This window comes from Miscanthus floridulus, chromosome 7 (genome assembly GCF_019320115.1).
Source record: "Miscanthus floridulus cultivar M001 chromosome 7, ASM1932011v1, whole genome shotgun sequence".
NCBI classification, from domain to species: Eukaryota; Viridiplantae; Streptophyta; class Magnoliopsida; order Poales; family Poaceae; genus Miscanthus; species Miscanthus floridulus.
The window spans coordinates 98,558,555-98,572,287 of NC_089586.1; the positions used below are offsets into that span (position 1 = coordinate 98,558,555).

Sequence of the window (13,733 nt, forward strand, 5' to 3'; positions counted from 1 at the left end):
GTTTCAGCTCGTCACGTGAGCCAGATCGAGCTGGCTCACGAGCCACACGAACCAGGGCATATACACAGTTGAAGTCTGTTTCTCTCGCACAGTCACCACACGAGCTGGGAATATTCACGTGAGCTGTGCTCTCTCACACAAGGACACGAGGAAGGAAGGCATCAAGCCGCAGGCAGAGTTCTTAAAAACCAGCCGGACTTTATCCTCTCGCTGACTTGCCTCTCCGGTCTTCACCATCCATCCCCGGTTCCCCATCTCTACTTACAGATGCCCATGGCACCATCCGCCGCCTCCCATGTTCCAACACGCACGAGCACGCTTACAGAGGCGCATGCATTGCTCTCGATCCCGTCCCCATCTCGTGCGCGCGGGGCAGTCGGCCACTCAGCTCGAGTGCTTGACTGCCTGTCTGCTTTGCCTGCGCCCATACCGGAGCTGCCGAGCGCAGAGCCAAGACTGTCGCTGAAGACCCCGGTGACTAAGGTGAAGCCCGACGGCACGATCTCGCTGTGCATGGAAGTCGATTCGATTTTTTTCTGTTTGTTTTGTGTTCCGTGGACTCGAAAGGATGGAATACTAAAGACTTAGCCTTAGACAGAACTGCTGAAAAACAGCTATTCACGTGTTTGAACCTTAATTCTGCTGGGTTTTAACTCTAGCCTATCCTATTTTATTGGAGACTTAAAAGGCTTTGTTGTTGTCGATACACAGTCTATTACCATTCGATTTATGCTTGTTTATGGTTCAATTTCATTATTGGAGGTCTATTATTGTGCGACCTTCAGGTTTGGGGGATTGTTTTCATATGTCCTCGTCGTTGTCTATTTGAGATCGCGAGCCAGCTCGAGACCAAACGAGCCTGAGCCGAGTCAGGCTTCTAGCTCGTAAGTTTAATGAGCCGAGCCTTAGTTTAATGAGCCGATCTTGTGACGAATGCGGTGGCGTCCCCTCCCTGCTATTGTTCCACGGTAACCTTTTTTTCTTCAGATGGTCACGGAAAAGTTGTACAGCGGAAAGCAACCAGTGACGAGAGGGGTGACCTCACCAAGAAAAGCAGAGCCTCCAAGCACGAAAACCGCCGGCGCCCGGCGCTATAAATGTGGAGCGGATCATCGAGTCTCAGTGCCCAACTCCCTCTCTCCTCTCTACACATGTGACCTTTTACACCATCTTGCGCAAGAATTAGCTTTCAGTTGCATATATGGAAGGAAGCACAGGCAACCAATCTGAGGAGTGAGCATCAAATCTCTTTGGCAGCAGTGCTGCAGTAGTACTATAAGCAATGTCTAATAATTCATAAGAACAAACAAGAGTGCTATGATAACTTCCAAACAGAGTTATCTCAGTCACGATCTTCTCTTCTCGAGTATCATATGTAATTTTTGACAGGAAATTTGTGGTGTTAATGCCATTTTTTTCTTTGTTACCAGGGTCGCTGTGGTTACAGGAGGGAACAGAGGAATTGGGCTAGAAATATGCAGACAACTGGCTTCCAATGGAATCACTGTGGTATTGACAGCAAGGGATGAGAAGAGGGGCGCCGAAGCAGTCAACACGCTTGGGCTATCCAACGTCGTATTTCATCAGCTGGAGGTCAGCGATCCGTTGAGCGCTGCTCGCTTAGCTGATTTTATCAAGGAGAAGTTTGGCAAGCTGGATATATTGGTATGGGCGTATGATTTCCCCTTCTTCGTACTGCAATTTATTCGCAATTTATACATGTGCTTTTTCTCGAACACATTAAAAATTTGCGCTGGTTCATACATGTGCTTGTGGTAAAGATGTGAGTAGTTTAAAAAAAAGGAAAAGATGTGAGTGATTTTTCAGTACCTTTGGATTATTCGTGTTCTGACTTCAACATTCTTTATTTAATTTTTTTCGGAACAAACATTCTTTATTTACTGGTGGTTGTCGATCGATTTATGCTTTTGCAGGTCAATAATGCAGGAATTGCTGGAACGACGTGGAGCGTCGATGACCCAGAAAATTTTCGTCAAAAGGTTAGTTAACCACAGCATGCAAGGGTTTCACTTAAAGAGGGTAATACCATTTTATTTTTTATATCGAAAATGCAAGAAAATTGCGTGTCATTTTCATTAAGAGAACAGAAGTAATATCATTTTTTTATTAGAAAAAAAAGTCTAGTCTAGCAGTAAATAAAAGATACAAATATATTTTGTTGTGCGGAAACAGCTAGCAGGCATGGACGATCTCATGGAGAGGATCGAAACAATCAGTAAGCACATCACGGAATCTTATGAGGAAGCAGAGAAGTGCTTGAGGACCAACTACCATGGGATCAAAGCTGTCACAAAAGCATTGCTTCCCCTTCTGCAGTCCTCATCCCATGGAAGGATTGTTAACATCTCATCTTACTATGGACTACTCAGGGTAAATGGCATATAGTGCAATATTTATATGTGCAAAAGAAAGTTATGCAATTCTGCAAAAACCAATAATAATTCCATCCTTCTCCAGTTTTTCAGTGGAGATGAACTTAAAGAGGAGCTCAACAATATCGACAGCTTGTCTGAACAGAGACTGGATGAGTTGTCCGAATTGTTCCTCAAGGACTTCAAGGATGGCCAATTGGAGCCTCTAGGGTGGCCAAAGAAATTCACTGCATACAAAGTGTCCAAGGCTCTCATGAATGCCTATTCCAGGATCCTTGCGAAGGAGCATCCGTCACTGTGCATCAACTGCGTGCATCCTGGCTATGTCCAGACGGACATGAACTTACAGGCTGGGGATCTCCCGGTCGAGGAGGGCGCACGGGGAGCTCTCATGATGGCGATGGCACCCAAGGGAGGCGTCACTGGGGCGTACTTGGACAAAACCGAGGTCGCGTCATTTGTGTAATACGCTCGCACCGTTAGTTACAAGGCACGGAAGATATCAACTTTCAGAACGTTTCTTGTGAAGTATATTGATTATAATTTGGTTCATGCCAGAATTTGCAGTGTTCCTAGTACGTGCAAAAAACAGTTACTTACCCTCTGTTGTTCAATGGTTAAACAAGCTTGTTTAATCTCTTTGGTCTGGTTAATTTTCTTTATTTCCTTTTTTATTTCTTGATGAATCCCCCCACCTTTTTAGCCTCTTAAAGTTTGGATACTTCCATTTTTATTAATACTAGTCAGGCCCCCCGTGAGTTGCCAGGGCCGGGAGGAAGCGAGAATAGCAATTGGCGCTAATAATATATCACTACATGCAGAGCAAATTCGAATTAGACCATTGGAGTATAGATTACAAAAAAATCAATTGTAGTTGAAGTTAAGGAGGTGACAATAATTACTAAATGTTTAAAATGCACAGAAATCTGTATATAAATAATGTACAACTGAATCAAGCTCGAAATGAAGTGTAGGAAATTTAAATAGTTTTCGTAGGCATTATGTAGATGCAGTCTTGAAACTCCTGAAACATTCTTCATTTCTAGCTGCAGATGAAGAGCACCCAACATCAATTATCACCATAGACCATACAATTCATGGGTAAGATGGAGTAACCACTGTCATTATATTCCATGGAAACAGGAGCACATTAGGCTGAACTACCAAAGAAGGTACTGCAAACAAAGGGAGTGGCCCAGAAAATGCAGCAACCAAACCAAACATTCAGAAGGTATGGAATGAACTAAGAAGTCATCCATGAAGAATAAGTTACTTTAGCAAAAGCATCCTTCTCTACCCACGGGGGCTTAATATAGCTTTGGTCTAGTACATGCCCCTGCATATGAACTTCAAACAATAGAAATTTACTGTAACGATTTCTGTTATTTTGATTTTGAGGAACAGGGGAAAATATTTTAGTACCATGTCAACCATTGTTATGTAATAGTCAGCCAATGCAGAGCCCATATTCGTAGTAATCATCAAAAGAAGCTAACTGTTAACACCTCAGCGGCTTTTTAGAACTGTGTGCATAAAGGGTAGTATAGCGCACAAACGTATAAATTCCATGCTCCATCCTGTGTGTGAAGCTTTCCACCACTTAGTCATATAGGACCATTATGCTAACTTGAGATATCTTGTCCCTGTTATCCAAATAAGCAAATTTAGAAGCTAACCTTGAGAGCACTGCAGCGTATATGTGTAGCTATCTAAAATTAATTGAGATGTAGGTTCTGTAAATTACGAAAACGAACTAAGCATGCAAATACAAATGCATCATATATAGACAAAAGGTGTACCTCAGAATATAGTAATCAGGCAGAGCAAAAGGTATGGTAAATCAAAGCGGTAGTAAGCCACATGATTTCTTTGAAATGAAGAAAGACGAACCAGTAAAGATGAATGTTGGATTGAAAATAAACGAAAGTTAAGTTAGCTGTAGACCACGGACCTAGATAGAGAGAAAGAGAGCTACTAGAGTGGGGAGCATGTACCTACTTGTCATCGTTTGCCCATGTTGGTTGCCCAAGACAACGGCATACTGTATTAGAAGCAATAATTCTTAAATTAGTTCAATAGGCTGAAACCCAAAGATGTGCAGAGGTATGAGGAAATTGCAAGAATGTAAAGGAGCATATTTCTGTCCATAATAACAAAATATAACACATAGGCTTCCAATTAATACATAAGGCACGCAATATGTGCACAGAATATATAGGCTGCCATATATATGTTTTTTTTTTTTTGCATTATATGTGCTGAACATTACTGTGTACTAACTAAAATTGCATATAGAAAACAATGGACCTATACCCATAGAAAGATCACTGTAAGGTAGATAACATATCTCTATATATTTTGTATTTGTGTGAATGTTACAACCTGGTTGAATGAAGTCCCAAATCAGACCAATGAATCATCTAGCAGAAATTGCAACGTGGGCAATAGAGACCAATAGCTATGAGGCCTGCAACCCTACACGAAGTACAACCTTATAGAAATTGTCTGTTCTTCATATGAGGCCTGCAATCTGAAAAAAAGAGAGACGATATTGGTACTCACGTTAATGTCTGAACAAATATGGAAGAGGATTATATAATGTTTCAGCTTACCAAACCAAAAATCCAATACTGGAAACCTAAATAAAATGATCTAGTGGCACATTAAAAAAATTTCCAATAATCTAAAGCCATAGAAGTCTAATAAATCAGTTTTGCATACCATGTGTCTTATGCACTTTTGGTGTCCAGGCAACTAATCTAAAGCCATAGAAGTCTAGAATCTAATAGATCAGTTTTGCATATCATGTGTCTTATGCACTTTTGGTGTTTGTGGCAACTGCAATTGGTAAGGAAGAAATTGAAAAATCTGTAAGGAAAAGGAGCAACGTGAGTACATGACTAAAGGAGAGTACAGATCTACGGTCAAACTGACCTTGGCTTGTGGGATTGCCTCCAAATCGCAGAGCAATGGCACCGCAGTTGGCAGTTTCAGTGGATAGAGACGGGCAGAGAGAGAGAGAGCAAACCAGTGAGCGGACTGCAAGAGCCCGCGGGGGGTGGCCGGCATCCGCGGCCACCAGCGTTGGCCTCCGACGTCGCGCCATAGCTTTGTTGATAGCTTTAAAACAGGCTTATCTCAGTCATGATTTTCTCTTCTCGAGTATCATATGTAATTTTTGACAGGAAATTTGTGATGTTAATGTCAATTTTTTCTTTGTTACCAGGATCGCTGTGGTTACAGGAGGGAACAGAGGGATTGGGCTAGAAATATGCAGACAACTGGCTTCCAATGGAGTCACTGTAGTATTGACAGCAAGGGATGAGAAGAGGGGCGCCGAAGCAGTTAGCACGCTTGGGCTATCCAACGTTGTATTTCATCAGCTGGAGGTCAGCGATCCGTCAAGCGCTGCACGCTTAGCTGATTTTATCAAGGAGAAGTTTGGCAAGCTGGATATACTGGTATGGACGTATGATTTCCCCTTCTTCGTACTGCAATACTCCTATATGTCTAGTTCATACATGTGTAATAATGTATATATAGCTTGTGATAAAGATGTGAGTGATTTTTCAGTAGCTACGGATTCGTATTGTGACTTCAGCATTCTTTACTGATGGTTGTCGATCTATTTATGCTTTTGCAGGTCAATAATGCAGGAATTACTGGAACGACAAGTAACGTCGGCGACCTAGAAACTTTTCGTCAAGAGGTTCGCTAACCAGTAACTTCTCAGCATGCTCTCCCTCTGCTCCATTTTAGGAGCAGTTCATATGTAAATGTACCATCAATACTACAATGAATGAAATTCAGGTAGGGATTTAAACACACCCCCCCCCCCCCCCCCCACACACACACACACACACACCCCGACAGTTTAAAAAAAACTTCTCAACATGCAATCAGAAAGTTTATGTGTTAGAAAAAAAGTTCTAGCAGTAAAAGAGACAAATATATTTTGTTGTGTGCAAACAGCTCGCAGGCGTGGACGATCTCATGGAGAGGATCCAAACAATCAATAAGCACATCACGGAACCTTATGAGGAAGCAGAGAAGTGCTTGAGGACCAACTACCATGGGATCAAAGCTGTCACAAAAGCATTGTTTCCTCTTCTGCAGTCAAGTGCAATATTTGTATATGCAAAAGAAAAATAGTTCAGAACACTACAATTCTTCAAACCAATAACAGTTCCATCCTGCTCCAGTTTTTCAGTGGAGATGAACTTAAAGAGGAGCTCAACAATATCGACAGCTTGTCTGAACAAAGAGTGGACGAGTTGTCAGAATTGTTCCTCAAGGACTTCAAGGATGGCCAACTGGAGGCTCGAGGTTGGCCTAAGGAAGGAGGGTTCATTGCGTACAAAGCGTCCAAGGCTCTCGCGAATGCCTATTCCCGGATCCTTGCGAAGGAGCACCCGTCGCTGTGCATCAACTGCGTGCATCCTGGCTACGTCGAGACGGACATGAACTTCCAGGTTGGGCATCTGACGGTCGAGGAGGGCGCACGGGGAGCTCTCATGATGGCGATGGCACCCAAGGGAGGCGTCACTGGCGCGTTCTTGGACCTCACCGAGGTCGCGCCATTCGTGTAATATGCTCTCACCATTATAATGCAGGCAGAAAATTCTACGAAACCAAAAGAGGATACTACTGTTGGTGCCGTGCTACAATTCCTTGTAAGTTTACCTTTCCTTCGGAATTGATCTTACACTTGTGTATGTTATTGTGTATAATAATTGTATTTAGCAATTTAAGGTATGTGTGTAAGTACTTTTTTTAATAAAAAATATGAGTAGTAGAAGTTCGTGGATGAATGTGGGGCATATAGCTATAGCTAGTTATAAAAATTACTTAGATTTGCCTTCACTCTTATTTCTCTATTTTGTAAACCAATACTCATACAAGTATTATGTAATTTCTATGCAATTGTTATAGACATTTTTCAGTCGTCCTACATGTGTTTAGTTGAAATACTTCCTTAGCTATTGTTCAACTTATATGAAGTACCGGCTTACATAATTGTTTGCCATAAGTATTAACATAATGTAATGTGATTTTTTATTGTCATCAAGAAAATGGTTTTCGTGATTGTTAAATAATGGAAATTTATATGCTCATTGTGTGGTCTAATGAAGTATTCTAGTGTTGGCCTCTCTTAATTTAACCTCAAAGCTCCATCGCTGCTTGCATCCTTCGTTTTTCATGCGATGTCAAGGAAAACTTCAGGGGTTGGAAAAGCAAATGCAGTAGGAATGAAGCAAAATGTTAACACCCATATTTCTCATTTCATCGTCATGAATCCAGAGCCTCATAATACAGAATAAGCAATTCAACATGCACGTGTTACAATCCCAGACTGACCAATTAAAACCAAGCTGCAGTTAGAGGGAGAACAAGGTAAACATAACAAGAACATATATTTGTGACAACTACTTACTGAATGCAGGGTTCGTATATATAGGAGATAAGACACGGCTCTATTTTTCTTTGCGTTTGCTGCTAATCTTTGTTCTACGCCGACTGCGCGGGTGCTTCCGGCTCAGCCGCTCCTGCATCCGCCGGTGCCTCCAGCGCGGCCTCTGCAGCCTCGTTCTTCTTGGTCTGCGCCGTCTGGATGAGGTGGTTGTAGCTGCCCTTCTCCTTGAACAGCTGCGAGAAATGGATCTTGCAGTAGAGGATCCCGTTGAGCGCGGCGTAGGAGGAGGTGGTCAGGATGCAGCCCCCGTGCGAGCACTTGAAGCAGCTCTTGTGGTACGACTCGCCTTCCAACGTCATCTGAATAACAAGATCACGCGTACCAACATTAGCATTAGTTGTGGTGATTGATTTGGTCAGATAATTGTGTGCTACTGTTTGCCAGAGTTACCAGAACAGCATTTCTGTACCTTCTCCAATGGATACACGGTTTTCTGGCAGGCTGCGCATTTATCTTGAGTTCCAGAGAATGCAGATGATAGCTTGCTCGGAGCCTTTGCCTGCAGAGGTTTTCGAATTGGCATCATGCATAAAATAGTCAACTATTACTGATGATGACAGGACCAATAAAGTTTGAGAACTTGTCAGATTGGAATCATCTGTTTCGAAGATTTGGGGAACCGTACCTGGTCGTTCTTGGTTGAAGATGCTCCACCTGAGTAACACAACGAAAGGGTCAGAATTGCATTGCATCAGAACCAGAGTTCAGCGTTACAGCATAAGCAAGTTGATGCGCTCTGGACGGGTTCAGAAACATAGAAGCACTCAAGCACAGCACTCAGCCGTAGTAGATTACCTTGAAATTTCTTGGAGAAGGTCCCTGACTCCTTGAAGAGCTGCTCAAAGTGCGTCTTGCAGTACAGGACACCGTCCATGGAAGAGTAGCTGCTAATCTAGAGGAGAACGCATGCAGAAATGAAAATGAGCCAACATTTCTACATTTTCATCTGTCGAGATCAATCTAATAAACCAATAAAGCAAGGCTTCATTTCTTTCGACGGAAATCAGCAGCGCATTGCCGCACATCACAAGTAGGCGAATGCGCATGATCAGGAGTTGAGCAGAGGCCATGCATGCGTACCGAGAGGGTGCCCTTGCAGTGGCTGCACTTGAAGCATGTCTTGTGGTACGAGACGCCGTCGGCGGTGAGGAGGTCGATGAAGTGGACCGTCTTGTCGCAGGTTTTGCACTTGTCCTGCGTGCCGGTGAAAGACATGGCGATCGAGCTCTGCGCTTGCACCTGCCAAGACTCTGGCCTGGAACCGACGCTAGCCGCTGTTCGTGCTGGCGGTTCCCGGCCGGCAGGCAACAACCGAACCGATGAGCAAACGGGCGCGGACGGAGGAGAGGACGCTCGCTCGCTCGCGATTCGGGGAAGGAAGGAAGAAGCAGGGGTTGACGTCTCGGGAGCGAGACGGATGCTCTTTAAAGGACAGGGCGTGAGCTCGGGAGCAAAGATAGGAGGCGCGAGGGCCCTAAACCGCACAGACAAATTCAGGCAAAGATTGTTTTTTTAGCTTCGATTCGACCCGGGAGCGGTGGCGACGCCCCTCCGGTGTCCGGCCTCGGCGTCTCCGCGGTCTGTCTGTCCCGGCCCTTCTCCTATTTCCCCGGGCGTGTCTGGAATCTGGATGGACGAAACGCTCGTTCCTCTGAAGGTTGTGCGAGCCACGAAGAACAGGACGTCGTGGTGAGAATGATGTTGCCCATCTCGGCTGCCACCGCCACACCGTCGTGTTCAGCAGTTCTTCCCGTTGTTATTTTATTTATTTTTTTGCTTCAAAAAAGGGAGAGCTCTGCATCGAGTAAAGCGGCCCAGAAATTCATAAATGGACCTTACAGCCCAGCACCTTTTATGGGCCATTAAACGAACTCTCACGGGCTGCTTGCGAGCTCTGTTAATGGCCCTCTCACGGGCGGAAGAAATGCATGCCTGATGTTGTTGATCAGCCTCCGTGTAGCGCCCCTTGTGCTGTGCGTACGTAGATGGGCTTGTGCTGTGCAGAAAATACCGGGCGGCCCAGCGAACCACGGCTGTGGCGCTGCGCCGAACAGCGGAGCTGGAGCATTGATGTGCACGGCAACTAAGGGCATGTTTAATAATCGCAAATAGAAAAAAAAAACTAAGGGCCTGTTTGTTTAAATTTTTTTGCTGACGTCTATGAGCTAGAAGTCAGAAGTTAAAACAAATAGTCCAGATATTAAACTGGCTTTTAAAAAGTTAAAAGGCTTACTTCTAGGAAAATAGACTAAAAGCTAAAAAGCATGTTGGGAGATGCTTTTGTGAATTTCGGTGTGCTGAGAAACTAAAAATTTATTACAGAGTTAATAGAAAAACAAACAGCCAGAGGCCACAAAGGCAGGTGTTGAGCTAAAGGACCAAAACTTGCAGGCTTGCAACTCAAACAAATAGACCCTAAGACTTTCTTTGGTGGAGTTTCGGTTTCTCCGTAAACGGTAAAACCATAGAAAACTTCATCGTTTTTTTCTTTATTTTGGCTTTCAAGGTGTTTTCGCATATACATGTTTAGCATAGCTTTTGATCAAGACGATTTACAAGTCTCAACAAAAGCCCTACTAAAGAGGGCATAAGGAGTGTTGAATGGGTTAATCTGCATTACACATACATAGATTTTTTTTCCTAACGGATTTCTATTTAGCTGTAGACAAATTACGTCCTACTCCCTTTATTTCAGATTATAAGACGTTTTGGTTTTTCTAGATACATTTTTTTTTTACTATGTAAACAAAAGCTACATATCTAGAAAAGCCAAAATGTCTCGTACTTTGGAACAGAGAGAGTATTAATTTGGGGATTATTTGGTGAGGCTTCACCTTGCTTTAATTTGGCACCAACTCCTGGGCTACCGTGCGGAAGTGTAGCACACTGTAGCATCGAGAGAAACAGCTTAGGTCCTTGCAAATTGTCCTGGGAGAGAGGAGGAGACTCTAAAGCCTCGTTTATTTGGCATTGTTTCTGTTGTGGCTTCTCCACCAATTTAATTAAAAGCTCTACCAACAAGCAAATACAAGAAGGGCTTTTGAAGCTAAAGTCAAAGCAAAAAATGGTGAAAGCCAAAGCTGTTTTTGGATAGAAGCCAAAGCCACCAACTTCGCTGTTTTTGGAGAAGCCCACACCCTTCACTATAGCGTGCTAGGGGCAGAAGGCCTTAATGTTATGAAATAGTTCTCTCTCAACAAAAAAGGGTGCTACCATTATGGATCACGGAACACTTTGGAGTCAGTAACTATGCAATTTTTTTTGTCTCTCATGGATGGCCGTTGTTTTTTAGCATTGGTCAATAATGTCAAACTCTCTCATAATGTTTCTAGAGTGAGTTTATAGCTGCGGCTATCACTTTGTAATAATTTAGACCGATGCCTTACCTTTGATAAGATTGAACCCGGAACAATTTTCATTATCAGAAAAACAATACCTAACTTATGGAGACAACTTTTCACAACGGATCGAACTACCCGGCCCGGATTTGCTAGCTCGTCATGCATTCTCTCAGTAGAAACGGCGAAGCAGAGAGAAACACTCGTAATTAATTCTCGCGCGATGCTGTGTGAAGAGTACGTACCAGTAGCAGTTCAGTATAGAGATATATCACTTCTACAGATCTACCTGAAGGTAGTTTATACTAGTATAGGTCAATCAAATAAAGAAGTGCTACGTCAAGAGATACATATCATCACTTCTACCGTTCTACGGATCGATTTACCTGAAAGTAAATGAGATATCGCAAAAGAAGACGACGCCGACAACAATCAGAGCACAAGGCATATCGCAGCATCAGCCTGACGACGGGGCAAAGAGACTTTTTGCGTTCGTCATTTCTTTAATCCTCGTACAAGTCCTTTCCATGATAGAAACGCCTTACCACTCGGCACAGGAAACTGCTATTAGTGCTTTAAAATATTATTAATAATCACCATGCTCGCTGATGCTGAAATTTGGCTTATGCTGTGCTGAAATGTTATGAGAGAAAAACACTGTTTCATAGCTGAATAAGCTCAAACGAACAGAGCAAATATACCAAGGTAGTAGGAGGCAGCCACGTTTGCCTCGCATAGCAGACAGCTTGTAGTTGTAACCTTTGGCCTAACATAAGTCACGTAATCGTAAGTAACAGTTGTGTTACTATCTGGGAATCTTTTGGATCGTCGTGTCCTCGTCCAAATGCAGGCAAAAGGTCTTTCATTTTTATTTTTATTTTTGGCGGACGGGTAAAACTGAACTTTCTGCTGGCATGGCTCGAACCTGGTCGCTGTTCTCAGTGATTCGGTGAGAGGTACATACCACCTGGTACTTTTGTAAGTACGCTAGTTCATTTGACAAAGGTGAAAATAGTTTTATTTGACATGGACAAAGCAAAGACTGCAAGAGTAGTGTGTGTGTGTGTGTGTGTGTGTGTGTGGTTGAATCACTGGCCAGTGATTGGAAGCAGCAGGCACTCATTCCATCTACTTTGTCGTGTTCAACAACAACTTGATGTTGAACGTCTGTACGTTTCAAAGATTACTAGTATGATAATGAGCTTTTGTTCACCGTAAACGTCCTGCGCATGATCACTAAGAAATACGGAGTACTAGTACTACGATGGTCTATAGAGTAATATATAGTTGAGGGCAGGTTTCTTATAATTGAAGAATTCAAAACCATCTCATGCACGTTGGCCGTTCTAGTATATATGTCGTCTCAGAGAGAATTATCGAAGTTTATTTGGTAAAATAATGACGGCTCTTACGTACCCTAAGATGAAATACAGTATATATACAGGAGTAGTTGAGAGGATAAACAGATTCCTAGTAGTCAAGTCAGCTCTTCCATCCAAATCGCAGTATCAGTACGGTCCATTCAGTTTCCAGTATAAAAAAAAAGACGGTCCATTCAGTTTCCAGTATAAAAAAAAAACAACTTGTCTGACGTGCGTTCTCCTACCACTCGAACATCCAGCATGCATGACTGCAACTCTTATTAACAACTCATATATGAGGGAGTGTTTAGGTGGAGACTGCAGTTCGATCGAAAGTCCGAGTGGCACTGCAGGCGGTCAGCGTCGCATGCAGTTGTTAATTACTGTTGGTCCCAGATTTCCCGCAGAGCTCAGCTTGCGCCTACCAAGCTTCCAACGACGTCACGCTCCATAAGTCCTTTGTGGGCGCGCGGTTGATGATGAACACCGTCATGGTCACCGCCTCACCTCAGAACCTTGCCGACATGCTCTTGGCCTTCATCATGGATCGAGCCATGCCGATCACCATTTGGCTCTGCCGCTCCACTACGTCATTCTGCTGCGGTGAGTACGGTGCGGTGTGGTGTCGCACCACACCCTGATCCATACAGTACGCAGCGAACTTCACCGAAATGAATTCGCCGCCGTGATCTGTCCTCACCACGCGCAGCTTCTTTCCGGACTCTGCCTCCACCCGCGCCTAGAACCTCTTGATCGCCTCCGCCGTGTCGTCCTTACTCGTCAGGAGTTGCAGCCACATATAGCGACTGCAATCATCCACGAGCAGTAGGAAGTACCACCGACCATGGTTTGTGGCTGGCGTGATTGACCCGCAGAGATCGTCGTGAACGAGCTTGAGAGCATCCGCCGTGCGATACTTGGCCGTCTTTGGGAACGGCAGCCTCCTCTGCTTTCTAGCCAAACAGCTGTCACACAGCTCACCTGCGTGCTTGATGTGGGGCAGTCCTCGGACCATCTTCTCCAGCTGACCGAGCGCGTCGAAGCTGAGATGGCCGAACCGGGCATGCCACAGCCACGACTCCTTGGTGTGCCATGCTGCCAGGCACACCGGCTCCTCCTCCTTCAAGTCGAGCAGGTACAATCGATTACGTGAGCGTTTTACCTTCAC

The 13,733-nt window shown here is 44.0% G+C and overlaps 3 protein-coding genes across 4 annotated transcripts; 2 read left to right on the forward strand and 1 right to left on the reverse strand.

Moving 5' to 3' along the window:
• Positions 1-1,086: 1,086 nt before the first annotated feature.
• Positions 1,087-2,953, forward strand: LOC136467406 (salutaridine reductase-like). The gene is made up of 5 exons (XM_066466091.1): positions 1,087-1,233; positions 1,431-1,665; positions 1,935-2,000; positions 2,194-2,391; positions 2,479-2,953. The coding sequence occupies exons 1-5, from the start codon at positions 1,202-1,204 to the stop codon at positions 2,857-2,859; spliced, it is 912 nt and encodes a 303-aa protein (XP_066322188.1). The 5' UTR covers positions 1,087-1,201; the 3' UTR covers positions 2,860-2,953.
• A 642-nt stretch (positions 2,954-3,595) lies between these two features.
• Positions 3,596-6,982, forward strand: LOC136465936 (salutaridine reductase-like). The gene is made up of 5 exons (XM_066464478.1): positions 3,596-3,624; positions 5,620-5,854; positions 6,037-6,102; positions 6,366-6,513; positions 6,546-6,982. Exons 1-5 carry the CDS (start codon positions 3,596-3,598, stop codon positions 6,980-6,982), a joined length of 915 nt encoding a protein of 304 aa, XP_066320575.1.
• A 661-nt stretch (positions 6,983-7,643) lies between these two features.
• Positions 7,644-9,275, reverse strand: LOC136463926 (LIM domain-containing protein PLIM2b-like). 2 transcript variants are annotated; one of them, XR_010761116.1, is made up of 6 exons: positions 8,947-9,222; positions 8,662-8,758; positions 8,492-8,520; positions 8,276-8,365; positions 7,828-8,165; positions 7,644-7,746 (listed from the first exon to the last, which is right to left on the reverse strand). XR_010761116.1 is itself a non-coding variant. In XM_066462896.1 (5 exons), exons 1-5 carry the CDS (start codon positions 9,079-9,081, stop codon positions 7,902-7,904), a joined length of 615 nt encoding a protein of 204 aa, XP_066318993.1. In that variant the 5' UTR covers positions 9,082-9,275; the 3' UTR covers positions 7,644-7,901. The 2 variants fall into 2 exon arrangements, 1 of the variants encoding a protein (XP_066318993.1); XM_066462896.1 differs by having other exon boundaries at positions 7,644-8,165; positions 8,947-9,275.
• Between the last annotated feature and the right edge of the window lie 4,458 nt (positions 9,276-13,733).